Source organism: Aulostomus chinensis, chromosome 22, assembly GCF_037954235.1.
Source record: "Aulostomus chinensis isolate RoL2024-O1b breed Wild chromosome 22, RoL_Achi_v1.0, whole genome shotgun sequence".
In the NCBI taxonomy this organism is placed as follows: domain Eukaryota; kingdom Metazoa; phylum Chordata; class Actinopteri; order Syngnathiformes; family Aulostomidae; genus Aulostomus; species Aulostomus chinensis.
The window spans coordinates 11379909-11395181 of NC_141341.1; the positions used below are offsets into that span (position 1 = coordinate 11379909).

Below are 15273 nucleotides of genomic sequence, written 5' to 3' on the forward strand. Positions count from 1 at the left end.
GCATGGGTTCTCACACATTTGTTATTATTAGGTATTTCAAAAGAATTAAGGATTAAGTCTGAAGTTCATACAAAGTTTTGGCAGCACAGCACACAGTACATATCAGTAACTTGACCTCGACTGTGTTCAAAGGGTCAGACGAGGTTGTGTAGGACAAAAACCCAAGACAAAGATGGTACATTTCAAGAGAAGGTCTTTTTCCCTTTTTTACACAGTAGTTTCTCGATTTAAATGCGTCCTCCATACATTAGTCAGATATTATGATGTTAATAGTCACAACAAGCCCCGTCAGAAATCTTACCCCATCCGCGGTATCACATCCAAGACAAGCCCTTTAGCACCACCTGGAGTTTTCTCTGGATATTACATCAGAAGCACATCTGACACCTGAATGTCAGCGATTCCTGTAGAACTTGTCCTTCTTTCCCATTTACACAGTTTGTTTCTATCTGATCAGATAATACATTTCATATGATTCCATCAATTTAAATTCATGCGCTGCTGTGCAGACTGAATTTCGAAACTTGGAAGGTAATTGTAAAGACGGAGTTCTACCAGCAGAGGTCACTCTGATGTCAGTGTTTGAGAAATGTAGGGCTCCACAAGGGTGACATCACTCCAGCGCTCTAGGTTTGATATTCTAATGCACTGACACAACATGTAAACCTTCCTACAGTCACATTAGCAACAGGTCATACTGTTTGTATTGGAGTCATTTCGATTGTCTACATATTCAGACTAAATTTTAATCCCACATTGTCACACACTTCGTCATCTTTTCCAGTTTTGAATGAGCCAGATTCCTCTAAAATAATACACTGTTAAACAAACACACCATACGACAAGGGGATGATAGAGGCCATTCTGATAAGCTGAATAAAACAATAGCAAATTAGCCTAAAAAAAAGCAAAAATCCATGGGTGTTAAAAGATGTTTTCCATTAAGATGCCATTAGTCTTTATCTTGGTTTCTGTCAGACTTTCCAAAGCGGAACAGCATTAGTGTCCTCAGCTGGTTTTAATTTGAGCTGAGACTACTAAATATATGCTGCAGGTGGGGAGTCGGTATGTTCCCGAAATTAAAGTCTATTGTGATTTAGGCCAAATTAACAGGGTGGTCTGACCTACTGAACGCTGAGGAGCTCCAGATCTGGAGTGAACACACCTGTCTTTCCTGGTGCTTACTAACATCTGCACGCTTACTGCTGCTTTGTTTACTGTTCACTGCTTATTTCAAAATTGTTTGATTTGGCAAGCTTTATTATTGTGCATTATTGTGCCAGAATCCATCTGTGAGTCTGTTTTCTCTGTGTGACCCCTGCTACGTGTGTGACGCTGATTGGTCTGGTGCTTATGGGGAGATATTCATGCACGGAATAGCACTTCTGTTTTTGCAAAAATCAGCACGTGAGAGCAAAGGAGTAGAAGATGAAAGCCCGTTACCATCAACGGATGATGACAATGTCGTCCCTCGCCTTTGGTTGATTTTATATCTCTTCACTTGCGCCCTGACTGTCAAACAAATTTCGGTTGAAGAATAACTTGAAATAGCTGCGCTCAAGCACACTTCTGACGCTTCTGCAACCGTCCTCTCCACAATGCTGACCTCAAAAATCGAAAGCCAGCCACACAATTCTGTCCTGGCCCAGAAAAAGTAAACCTCTATGTAATCCACTAATACTTCCTTCCGAAGAAGCTGTATGTTATTGTTTGGTCATGCCACTTGGCCCTAATAAATAAAGAAAGGAAAGACAGTAAATTAAAGCTGGCTGGATCCGTGGGTCACCGCAGGCCAGCCGGGAAGCTGGGAAGATACGCTGTCCCCTGCAGAGGGACCGACAGGATGACAGAGAGCACTGCTGGAGCCAGACAGACTTGTTAGTGGTTAAGGGAGAGTTAAAGGTCCCTGGCTTCCATTTATGTGACAGGTTTCATGGCAATATTTTACATTACTAAGAGGATGGAAACAGACGAGGAAAGAATATGATAAAAGATAAAAGAAAAGCAATTCGGAGTGGCAAGTGTTTACAGTTGCGGAGGCCTTTAACTGCACTGTTAAATGTTAGGGATGTTTTTTTTCTGTGTCACTGATAACTATTAATGACTCGAGACAAGACGAGGAGTCTAGAGCTGCAGCGGCTCCGTGAGGCGTTTCAGATAGAGCAACGATTTGGATCCAAACGGTATGTCAGAAATGTGCACAACGACAACGCTTCACATCACAAGTTGGAGTGTAAGCATTCTAATGAGATTGCTAATAATTATCACTGCAAAGCATAGCTGACACTGATGAGAATGTCCTTCATTTTAATGTTTTTATCGTGTCGTTAAGTATATGGTGATGACCTAACATAATACTGGACTACTGATGGTGCTACTTTTGAAGAAAAAAGCTTAATAAACTTGTTCTAATCAATTCCGTGGGGTTTCTAACAGGACTCTTGAAATTCAGTCCTCAGTTGCCGCAACATTTTACGCAACTCAACAAATCTTAGTCTCAAAGGTGCAGTGTGAAACATTAGCTTTAAAGGAAATGTCACCCAAACTCCAACACTTCCTCATCATCACCAGGTAATTTTTTCTCCAAATCATGTAAATTTACATTTTTTGGTCTGTGGCTACCACAACTGTAATGATGCCTTTTATATCAACCAATTGTAGTGATTGACTGTAGCTGGGTGTATGGCTGATTCCCAGAGCATCCTCCAAACAAACAAACAGCATGGGGTTCAGATGAACAAATTAAAGACAAACAAGAATGACAATTATTGAAGCTTTTACACGTCCTGTGTTTGTTCCTGTGTAAATGTTTATTTGAGTAACTATTTCTGGGCGCAAGTGGAGGGGCTTTCTGGGGCTGAGAGTATAACGTTAGCAAGGATTTAGCAAGTGGGCTAACGTTTTGAGAGGGACGGTACTCTTAATTGCACGGGGTAGGGACATTTTACTCAACAAAGCTTTAACTAAAAGAGATGCCAGAATTAATGAATTAATTAATTACATATTTCTACTGTGGTAGCATCAAGTTCTCAAGTTAAAATGTGCTTACAAACAAGAAAGACTGAGGTATTGGCAATCATTTCAAAGGCTTCTTGGTGATTTGTATCCTGGATCCTTGGTGTTTTACAGATATTGAATATGTTGGCAAAACATTTATTTTAAGACACGGTCCCTTTACCATAAATCTTGTAAAAACATGTTGCTTTTGGCATGCACCAGTCAGCAATCGCACTTCATTACTTCTGGCCACAGCAACCCCAAGAGCAATAACTGGCCACACTCTTCTCACTTGTTACACCGCCTCTTACAATATTACAGACACTGATCTTAAATAAAGCGCTCGAAACAGAACCTGCACATTCCTGCGTCCACTTGTCCCACACATCATATTCATATTTATTTCCCATGGCTTTTGCTCAAGTGAAAACGACTCGGTAAGAAAAACGATCGCATCGCGGTATGAATGAGGCAAACGTGAATGCTGGAACCTCCTGGGATGTCTGCATGCTGTAACGTCTCAATGGGATCCATATCGGCCTTTTTTCTCCCTATGCTAACATTTGAAATTGACATGAAATTTACAGTTTAGGATTGTAGCTTTTTTTTTTTCTTTTTTCCAAGGTCTTAAACTAAGAGGGGTGTATGCTATTATCAGGTTGAATGGCTCTTGCGAGGGCCTGCAACCTGTCTTTGCTTCACACACTCTGTTTACATCAGTGTCATTCTCACTCCCACAGACCATCACTCATACTGAGCTCTTTTTGAGGTTTGTATAGGACCTCAGATTCATTCCCCGTATTCTTCTCCATTAATTCTACCAAACCGGGGGAGTTCATGCTCAAAACAAGAACGCTGTAGCGAAAATTGCTTCATAATTGCCAATAAAATATGTCAAAATATTCTCCCCAGGGTTTGACGTGATCTTCAGATGGTCTACTGGCGATTTCAAAAGTAAAGAACATAGCAGATAAAGATTTCTTGCGGTTTTTCCGAGTACTCTGAACAGAGGATCGTTCTGTGAGAAGAATGAGACAGAAATTGCAAGCATGAGCCAATGTCATGGCCAGATATGATCAGATTTAACATAAAAAAATCGTTTATTGTTTTTACTTTCTACGCTGAGGTACTATTGTTAGTGGCGTTTATGCGATTGCTTTACACTGAGTAACGACTTAACCTCTTTTTTTCCTCTGTTTTGTCTATTAAGATATTTCCAGATTAGGACCTGCCCTCAACAGATTTATGTTAGTTATGTTATGACGGTAGGGAAGTTCATGTTCACGTACGGCACTCAATTACACGGCAGTGAAAAACAACAGTCGGAAGTTTGTAGTTTTCAAAGAGAAAACTGTTGTTTGCCTTAATAAAAAAGTACGTCAGGTATCAAGAGATGGACTCAGATGGACACCTACTCTACTTTTTTATGTAAATCCCAAATCCTATTGAATATATCCATGAATGATTTTATATATATATATATATATATATATATATATATATATATATATATATATATATGAATAAATCCTTGCAGAACCTGTTGAGGTGTAATCACTGGATAATTCATGAGGGTAATAAATGAGGGTGTGTGCTTATGTGAGTCACATTTGGCTTTTGCTATTTTTTACCTCCACTTCCTTCCTGAATATTTGTCTTAATTTTCATGTGGGCAGGTGGTCTCATTGTGGGATTCAATAGCCCTGAGTGTTCTTTCAGCAAGTTCTGTATTCCACCATATCTGATCTGGTTAAGGTCCAACACTGCCCTCCTGCTTGGGAGTTCAGAGCCTCACCTCCCTCTGGGAGTCCTGTCACCTCAACATCCCTCAGCTCTTCTTCAGCTAACAGGAAAGGATACGTTTTCAGAAAAGTAAGCAGGCTGCGGATGTGCTTAAATGGAGGTGGGACAGTCAATCCTGCATGTCCAATACTGGACACAAAAGCTTCAATTTAGAGGCGGTTCTTAGTACCTCCTGTCCTCAAACCAACAAAGCTTGTGTGGACCCTCGTCACACTCGGCCGGTTCAGCCTCTGTTGGGACACATTCCAGCGACGGTGTCGGGTCAGTTCAGGTGCTGAAGGACACGGAGGGGTTTGAAGGCTGCAGTAATTTGTTGAACCTCTGATTAGACCCAGGAATGTCATCTATGAAGAGGCACTACAGGTACGGACAGCCTTGCTTGGCACTTTAGCGATACATCATTGCACCAAGCATGCAAGCAAGCCACCACTGGAGACAACAGCCACTGCACCATCTGGCTTCATCCTGAATAAAGAGGAAGAGAGTATGACTCCGTATCTCTGCGTTTAATCTCAAGTCTTTCTGTGTCAATACAAGCTTACTTAGCATGACATACAGTGAGGATTTTAAACCGATTTTGAAGATATTATCGTGAAAGGAAGCATCTTGAAGCAGAAACATGTCTGCTATTGGAACCGTAACTTTAAACATGTGTCTGTCATCACATTTATAGGCTGTAGCTCACACACACGCGCGCGCACACACACACTCACACACACGCACAAAGCCAGTCTGAATGCAGATTGAAAACATTAGTGCATCACGTACTCTTTTATTTAGTCTAGCAACACAACACTGACCACATGTTACGAAAGATGTTTAAATAAATCTGCAAATCTAGAATTTAATGAGGTAAAAGCAGAGTTATCAAAGGCACATTTCTCCAGGGTTATTATCTTTACATCCATGTTTTATGCTCAATTTCAAAACATCATCGTACTTCTGGCAGAACGAGAACAGAAAAGAATCACTTTCCTGAGGAAAGCGAGCGTACACGCACACACATTAAATTATGCAAGTTTAGTATGCTAATAAAAATGTCATTTGTAGGTTTATAAGTTCCAGATACAGTTTCTTCTTCGTCACATGCACTTTCAGTAAGTACTCCGTAGTAGAGTCTGGTGTTGGAAGTTATGAAATACATTCACATGAATCATTTGCTAGAATCATTAATTTCATGTTTCATATCCAACTCAAGCACCTTTTTTTTTTTTTTTAATTCAAAGCTGCATTGATGAGAAACAGAAACTGTCTGGATTCAGATACCAAATGTTGTGTTGATGTCTGTGAATAATATTTTGGATGAATCAGCCTTCTCGACGTTGTCTTTGTCTCAGTCAACGAACGGATGTAAGACGGCCGATGGGTGACGCAATCTTTGAGGTTACGCAACATTTAATCTGATTCTCTGGGTTTGTTGTGCGAGTGGACAAAAGCTTAATAGAAAAGGGCAAATCGTACAAAACAAAATAAGATTGGTTTTATATACTGTGCATGTCAAGAATAAAGTCTATATGTTGAGATTTTAATGACAAAACCAGCTAATCTGGTCCAGTTTGACTTTTATCTTACAACATCATGTTTTGATATTTTGTCTTTATTCCTGAAAGGGTCATCTGAGTGTTTTTCCTCCCAGTATTTAAACATAAATCTCAGCATGTTGATTTCAGTTCAACTTCATTTTTGAAATGCAAAATAAAAGCAAAAAAACAAACAAAAAACCTCTCTCTCCACCTCCGTCTTATCCTCATCCTTGACCCAAATACGGTTATTTCAATTTTTTAAAAAAATGTGCATTCTCTTCTTTCCATACACTCACCCAGTCGTAATACCACTATGTATATGAATAATTTTGAAAGTCCATGCTCAGCAGAAGTAAGGCAGTTAACCTTGGCATGTGTGAGTCCTTTCTCAGCCAATAACTATGGTAATTTGATCAACATCCAGAATGTAATCCAGTAACAACCTCTTTGTACTCTAAAAATAATCCCACTGTGTCAATACAGCGAGGTGTAATTGCCAGCGAATGCTGCAAGTGACCCTCATAACTATTACCAACTGCTGTAACAGCATCACTATAATTTACATGTAAGAGTCACCTTAAAACAGAGTGTTAATACAGATAGAAATTCAGTATACACTGTACAGTACAAAAGACTTCTCATTTTGGATATTGTTGCCATAACAAAATAATACTAAAAACAGAATATATATAATACAAACTCAACATTCTGCGAGCATACTTTGACACAAAAAGACATATCTTTCGTTTTATCTTCTGACAGCATTCCAGATATGTTCTGTCCTGCACTCTCAGAGTCAATGCACTGCGATAGCTGCTTTCCATTCACAAGAGTTCATGTCCTCCATATTATTACAACACAAGTCCCCAAGGAAATGGAAGAAATGGGGTTTGACATAGCGCTTGATGTTTTTTTATGTGTTTTTTTTTTTTTTAATACGAGCTGACCTTACAGTGTGCTCAAAATGTTCACTGATTCCAGGTGCAGGATAAACACGCTTGAACTCATTCGTCCTTAAATAGCGTTCAGGTGAAACATGCCTTCCTCCGTTTCCTTCCCCCCAGTGACTGCCTGTCGGTGCAGCGAAGAGGAAAGGTTATGAGGCATGTCCAGGGAAATGAGATGAGACAAGAGGATAAAACTGGAAGCGTCCCACTAATGTGCTACATAGCCATTTTTAAAAGTGAAAAGGCTAAGAGAAGTCCAGTGGGCGGATCATCATGGCTGTGGCTCGTAGCGAGTAGCTGGGACCCTTGAAGTAGTGCCACTTGATACCGTTTAACTTCCCTACATGTTGTCCTTGGGTGAAGTACATGCCGTTAAGGTTGGATGGGCCACAAGCATCGAACCACCAACCTGGACACAGAAAAGAAGGACAAGAAAATATTCACTTCTGCTCAACGGATATAGAAAAATTAGTTCCATCTTCTCCAGCCAAACTATATTAGCGTGTACCATGAAAAAAAATAAACTTTTTGTTTGAAAGTACTGCGATACAAACCTTTAAAAAAAAAAAGATCAAAGTTTATACTGTCCTCCTGGTTAAGGTGGAAGGTTTTCCACGGCCTCTCCTACAGGTCGTGCCAATGATCCGGACGCTATTTCGCTGCTATCTGCCCAACGTGTCTCTGTCACTGAGTTCGCAGGCATGCTAGTACCTGTTGCTGAACTCTTTCAGTAGCTCACTCTATTTAAAGCAGGAGTACATGTGCTTCAGGGGAACATCGCAGTTGTGAATGGCATGGGAAACTTTTATTCTACTCCCCATGGTGACACATAATTTCCCCGAAGAGGAAGGTTAGGTGTAGGGTGCACTGGACTTTCACTAGAATCTGCTACACAAATGCATATATGTTACTACAACTATCACGTCAGGCTGCGCAACGACTCCAAACATTAGCAAGTGCAATGTCCAAATCGTAGGAGCTGCAGTTTGAACGAATTGTGTCTCTTCATCTCATTGTAACTGAAGCAGTGTGATGCTGCGGAGGAGCTCCGGCCCCTAGAAGTACATTTGGAACAGCAAAAAACCCAATTACTCTGTCAAAGTGAAGTCCTAACTGCAACATGCAGTATGTCAACATGACCCTAATATGATTGTTCTCCATTCATGTCTTTTATCTCCACTTGTAAACACACCTTCACTGTTAGATATAGAACAAATGTGAGGTATGGCATGTGTCGGTCACACGCTGACAAATGGCCTGAATACCACCGTGACCTATGACATTTTCAAAGACCCGCCAGTAATCAGGAGCAATGTTCTGCATTTGTTGCTGGCAAACATCAGACGTATAAATTTCACATTGATTGCCGCGTCGTCATCAGACATGCAAGGGCTGTACCAACGCCCCTGTAATGTTTCTTGGGAAATTATCATTTGAGAAATATATCCATACACAAGAGTCAGAGCATATCTAATATGTTGGGGTGGACCGGTTGCATCGTTGTCTCGATAGTCAATGCATGATCAGACGATGCAGTTGAAGAAAAAGTTCTAATAGATGTTAACGCTGTTGTGTGTGACGCTGCAAACATCTGAGCAGCGGTTAAATCAGCTGATCTGATCACCTGGAGTCTTCCCCTGCAGTTAGTGGTTGCCATGGTGATGCTAACTGTTAAGTTTATCATGAATGAGACAAGGATTCAGCTCTGTATAAATCCCATTTTCATCTTTTGATAGACAATCGTGATATAAATGGGAAAATGTCCTCTTTTTTCCTTTTCTCAGGGTAGTCGGAGGTTAATTCTGTCACTCGGAGTGTTGTGGAGCAAAATGTTTGCGTCTGGTTTTCTTTACTTTGAGCTGAGATTGCTGAAGTGTGTCAGAGGAAAGTTGTCTATGAACCACATGGCCGGACAGAATTCTCTTCTCAACTAGTTTTGATTTGTTTTTTGCTTAAACCTCATCAGAGCGTAGTGGCTCAGGGGACCGTGGGTCTGATTAGAAACATTTGCACATGCTGTTATTGAAGCAGAAGCTCCTAGTTGACGCTGTGAAAGGAGAGCGTTGCTTGTAATAAGAGCCTGTATCTGCTGTGCCACCTGCTGTATTATTTCATCAAGATAATGTTTGTTCTTCTTCAGCTGTGAAGCAAAACACTGCAAATGTGTCCTGCTTGCCATTTTGGTGACAAACTGCAGACTACACAAACCCTGTCACACACATAAACCTTCAGTGTGGGATTTATGAGCAGTATCCTCTCTCTTCAAGGCCAGAGAGTTTTATTGACTTATAAAAATGGAGGTGATGTCCTCTAAGAGGCACTGGAACACTTTAGCCCCCCCCCCCCCAGTCTCCAAACCTCAAGATGTGTCCACCTTGCATCCTCCTCTGTATCCTCAACACTGCATGCGGTATTGTCCTCAGAAAGCGTTTTCCTCTATTCGGGGTGATTACATCATTTAATGTGAACCTTGCTCTTATAAATACAAGAAGTAAATCAAATGTTGTAGTCAGCACGCCGCTGAGTCCGGACCAGCTTTGACTCAGACAACATGCTGGAGCTCTTCTCAGGCTATTAATAAGCTATGAATCAAGCGGCGTCTGGGTGTTGATTGCTGATTAGATGCCAGTTCTCTTCATCCTGATGCTTTCACAATCACATAAGAGACAATATTGATCTGAAATCTGAGTGTTTGATGAGTTCCCGGTCACAACACAGAAAAAGAACTGGCATGAATTGACAGCGACGGGTCACTGGGCTCCATTTACACAGCGGGTGAAGCAGTGTCATCTTAAATCTCTCTGACACTTGGTGCTGCGCCCAGGGACTTTTATAACTGTGCGTGTTTTCCAACCACAGTACCACAGGGAGGGAGATGCTAACTGAAAAGGTGCAGACAGATGTAAGCGGCCCCCTTAGCTCACTGCACAGCCTGCAAAACAACTCACCTGACCATAACCCTAACGCTTGTAAGGCTATTCTGATCAAATTGCTTATGGAATCTTTTATGAATAAACGTGTAATGGTGCTTTTGTTAGAGGTTGGAGGTTTCTGTTTACCCATGATTTCTACATTGGTAATAAGATTGTACCAAATAATTGTCGAGATACAGGGAGATTTTGTGCTTGATAGTTGTGACGACCATGCAGATAAACCACCAGATTAGCCAGCGTTAGCGTTAGCGTGTCATGGACGTACAGAATAATCTCCTCTGTTGTACCTAAGAGCACTTGAGGTTCAGCTCTTGGTACAAATACATCAAGAAGACCAGTGAATGTTGGACTTCTGCCAGTTTGCCAGGGATAAATTTGAATCCCAGTGTTGCTCTGTGATTGTTTGGTGAGGAAATATTAATCTCTTTGTGTGTGTGTGTTTATTAGATTCACGTTATACGATGGGGATGAAAGTGTTGGGGTGTCGCAGCTTATTTGCGCTACACCCGAATTTCCTTGAACAGTTTTTCTGCACAGTGATGGGTCACATATGTTTCACTGGGTTATCTTTGATATTGTGGTTTTGATCATCTGTATGTGGTAAATGAGCTCTCTGTGGCTAAGAAGAACCGTCTGTTTAGCTTTACTTACCGCCAGTTAGCATGAGGGCACACTTGCACATGCAGTTGTCATTGTCCATGTCCTTGGTGCTGAAGTCTGCTCCATGTATCACTAGACTGCTCTGTCTTCCCGCCGTCCCACTGTGGCTTTTCAGGAACAGCCTGAAAGACATCCGGAGGAAGGAGGTAGGACGAGAAAATCCATCAGAGGGAAGAGAAGAGCGCGAAAGAGGCGGTGTGAGCAGTAGTGTAAGCAGTAAAGACGGCAGGAGACATAACACTGCAAGAAAACGTCTCCTGAGAGCTATTTTGTTTTTTGTTGTGAATGAGGCTACATGTCAAACACCTGGATCAACATTAAAAGGGGAGATAGAATATAAAACAAGAGCTAGAAGTGCAGACCTCCATGGAGGACTTTTTTTTTGTTCAAAAAGAGGAATTTTAATTTTTTTGCATCTACAGATCTGCTCCAAAATACATCCATCCCACACCCCCGTACCAGCTTTCATGAAAATCAGATTGGTAGTTTTTCAACAAACAAATTCAGAAAAAGAGAACATTATGAGAAAACAGATGTCTAACATTTCCATCTGCAGCTGTTGAAGCTTTAAACACCACAACATCAGACTGAACCATTTGAGACTGGCTTGTTCAATTCCTCTCTCACTCAGCTTTTGTCAAACTGTTGTTTTTTTTTACGAACTAACTCTATAGAACACCTACAGAATTATGTCGTGAAAGCAGAAGTACACACCACACTTAATACACAATATCAATCCATTCTGTGTGTGTTTTATATTGTTGCATGTTGCTATGTGCGAGTCTTGTGCGGTGTTGTGAACCGTCCCGGGCGGCAGGGGCGGGTCTACACCCTTGGATTGGGTTTATAAAGTGACTGTTTTTCATGATCTGTGTGGCTGTGTTGTCATGTGGTGTGTGAGGTGTTGTGTATGAGTGGAATGACCTGCCAGGGATGAAAATCAGGTTTCTCCCCGTATAATAATGTATAATATAGTCGTGTATATATAAATGTATAATACGCCAATATTCCCTACCTGAATTTGTTCATGTGCTTAACACTTCACAAACACATTTGAAACTAATATGGAACTTGGCAGCTCTTCCCCTGGGGTGTGTCCCACCGCGGACGAACACGAGGTGCGAGTGAGAAGTTCTGCATGCGGAACAATCAATCTAGGCATCCCTTGGAAAGCTTCGCCGTAAACAGCAATAACACACTCTGAAGCGGTTTGTTCTAAACTGCTGTAACACACATTTGCCCTTTTTTTTTACGATAATTGTTCTCTCACGCTCCCTTGATTTCACTTCGTCCCAATAGAAGAGATCACATACATTGCAGCACAAGGCCAATGAGCTCTCCATTATTTAGGTACGGTTCACTGTTAAAGAAAGCAATATTCTGAGTTCTCTTCTCGTCAACAGGGGATTAAGGGCGTGTAGTGAAACTTGCAGCCTTTTCAGATTTCCGATGAGAAAGTTAAAGAATACAAATATTTGATTTTTCAGGAGAGAAAACTTGTTGCTCTGTTGAATTAGTTTGCATACCTCAAACTGGTAAACTCCCTGGGAAATAAAGTCATCTTTACTTGAAAGACTCCTGTATTTAGACAGCTGTGCAAATGATGAATCAGTACAGACAGCGGGCCAGTGTGGGGAATAATATATATATTTAGTATTCCAATGTAAGTATGAGTCACGCGGCACCAAAGGAACACTGGCAAGCTGGGTGAGAGCCCATGAGCACGTATAAAAGCGCAGGTTCCTGTGTGACGCAGTGTCGACCAGACAACAGATGTATTTGGAGATTGTGAACTCACATCCAACATGCTGCCTCACTTACGGGTAGCATGACTTCTATCAGGCTATCCTTAATTCTGAGGAATAAAACAGGCTTTGTCAAGGATGAGGTCTGCTACCACTCTGATAAAGACCAGACGTTGCTGCACATGTACTCGCCATTCTACAAAAGCCCTTGTGATCCCTGTTGCGCTGACGAATTGCCAAGGCACATCATCAAGTGGGATTTTCGGCACGACACTTTGACAAGCTTCTTTAAATAGTCTGCGGCTGTGTTTACTGGGCGTCCTGCATATTTACCGGACCGACATTTCCCATCTTAACTGACATCTGCAGTTTTTCTTTTCTTTTCTTTTCCTGTCAGGGTCCGTTTTGCACTCAACTGATAAGTGGGATAATCTTAAAATGAGTCAAAAAAAAGAGAACTCAAGAGGAAAAGATGATTTTCTTGAGGGCTGAATAGAGAGACTGGCAGAGAGATGATGTCTGGGGAGAGACATGTGCTCTGTGAGATTGTGAATTTAATGAGTCATGGATGTGGATTTGATTGTTTCTGTAACAAGGCTCCAACATAAGCTGCAAGTACAATCTGAACCTAATGTAATACTAATACTAATACCTAATGTAGTACTTTCCTGTACTTTCTCTCACGTCTCCTTTATATTACACTTTTAAACTATGGTGCAGGTTCTGGGTTTGAGTCCCGGCTCCAGCACGGGATCTTTCTGTGTGAGTCTGCATGTTCTCCCTGTTCCTGTGTGGGTTCTCTCTGGTACTCCAGCTTCCTCCCACAGTCCAAAGACATCAAGAGGGGACGAGGCTGATTGATACTCTAAACTGACCGTAGGTGCGACTATGAGTGAATGGTTGTCTGTCTCTATGTGTTGGCCCTGCGATGGACTCGTGACCTGTCCAGAGTGACCTCCGCCTCTCACCTGAAGGCTGCTGGGATAGGCTCCACCCCTTGCAACCCTTAACAGAAAAAGTGGAAGAAAATGGATGGATGGATTTTCAAGTAAAAATTAAATCCTTTGGATTCAAGCCTTAGTTCATTCAACTCATTGCAGCCAGATTAAAGCTCTGCTAAATGAGCTAGCTAGCTACTTATAATTAGCCTTTTGCTAACTTGATGAATTTGGGTTAAATACTTTAATCCAGCAGCTTTGCTAGATTATCCAAATGTTATCAGAAGAAACTGAACATTTTTTGTGTCATTTTGCAGGGGTCATGTGATGCTCAAAAAAATCTATACACTATTTTATAGCTGAAATACTAACCATGGCCAAGTTTATGGCGGAGGCTGTGGTGTAAGCATGTGCAAACAGTTGTGTACAGTCGTGTCCAGTAAATTTCACTTCCATTAGATGGAGACAAACATCTCACACTGTAGCTTTAATAAGCAATGTTTGGAGGTGTGTTGAGAAAAAACACACTACTACTACTACTACTACTACTACTACTACTACTACTGCCACTACTTCTGCTACTTCCAAAACTCACTCTTAAGTGTTAAGCACCATGAATTAACCTCCTTCCACGACTACTGATTTGGGGTGGCTACTAGAAAGTTCTCCAAGGAAGATATACTGTATCAAAACTTGGTCAAATCAAACTAAAAATATTTGTACAGCGAAGGACAACCAGGGGTAAGACAGAAAGTGTTTTCAATTTGGGTGAAGTGACGCATTGACGCTTTGATAGAGATTCCGTTTCAGTCAAAACGAGTCAATGCTCTGGAGTATTGCTCAGTTTACAGCTGCAAACTGTGTACGTGGGAGATCAGTTGTAGTACGATCAGGTGAGGAATCCGATGACTCTGATGTTTTCATCTGAGATGATTTCCAAGTAAAACTAGGTCACAGTGACTGCCGTTTTATCAAAATGTATCTTTTATTTAATCCTGCATTAAGCCTGTCCAACAACTAAAGCCTGAGGTCCCCCCCCCCACACACACACACTTTTTTTTAACTATTAATGCATGTGCATTAAAAGGAAGAATAACACGAGGGCTCAAAAATAAGCTTTTAAGTTGATATTTTAAAAATGTCACTGGGAACTTGGAACTGTTCTCTCAAGAGATGGCCTTAAATAGGCAAACATATATCAGCCTTCATGTCTTTACAAGTGCACTAGCAGGCACGTTGTCTGGCACCAAACCGGGGATGCTTGCATGGAGATCTTCTGCAAAATGTGTGTGTGAATTTGAGCATGTGTGTGTGTGTGTGTGTGTGTGTGTGTGTGTGTGTGCGCGCGCGCAAGAGAAATGTGTTGGAATACAGCAGAGCCGGCTGCAATTGGCGTGGGGCCCCAAATCTGCTAACAGGTCGCCTGTTTGCAGTCTTTCTTTTACATGACAAATCCCATTTCACAACATACTGTGTTGCTAGGAACAGAAGATACTGATGTCATCCCCCTAACTCTATTAAGGACATTTTGGGTTTTGTTCTAAGTGGACTTCATCTTTGAAGCATGTGCCACAAAAAAAATACAAATAAATAAATACATTTTGTATTCAATTCAAAATTCAATCAATCTGGAACCATTTAATTGGATTTTGTGATTTAATCACTTTCCTTAAACTGTCTTGATTTTCATCTTTTGACTGACACGGCTGTTTTTGTCATCTATTTAC

General features: G+C 41.2%; 1 protein-coding gene across 2 annotated transcripts in view; it reads right to left on the minus strand.

The window, feature by feature from the left end:
* Nucleotides 1–5527: 5527 nt before the first annotated feature.
* Nucleotides 5528–15273, minus strand: part of angpt1 (angiopoietin 1) — a 50637-nt gene continuing 40891 nt past the window's right edge. For both annotated transcript variants that reach the window (XM_086193906.1, XM_086193905.1), the window contains 2 exons: nt 10855–10985; nt 5528–7679 (listed from right to left, as the gene is read on the minus strand). In XM_086193906.1, coding sequence (XP_086050032.1) covers nt 7516–7679; nt 10855–10985 — 295 coding nt within the window. In that variant the 3' untranslated portion in view covers nt 5528–7515. The remainder of the gene's footprint in view (nt 7680–10854; nt 10986–15273) is intronic.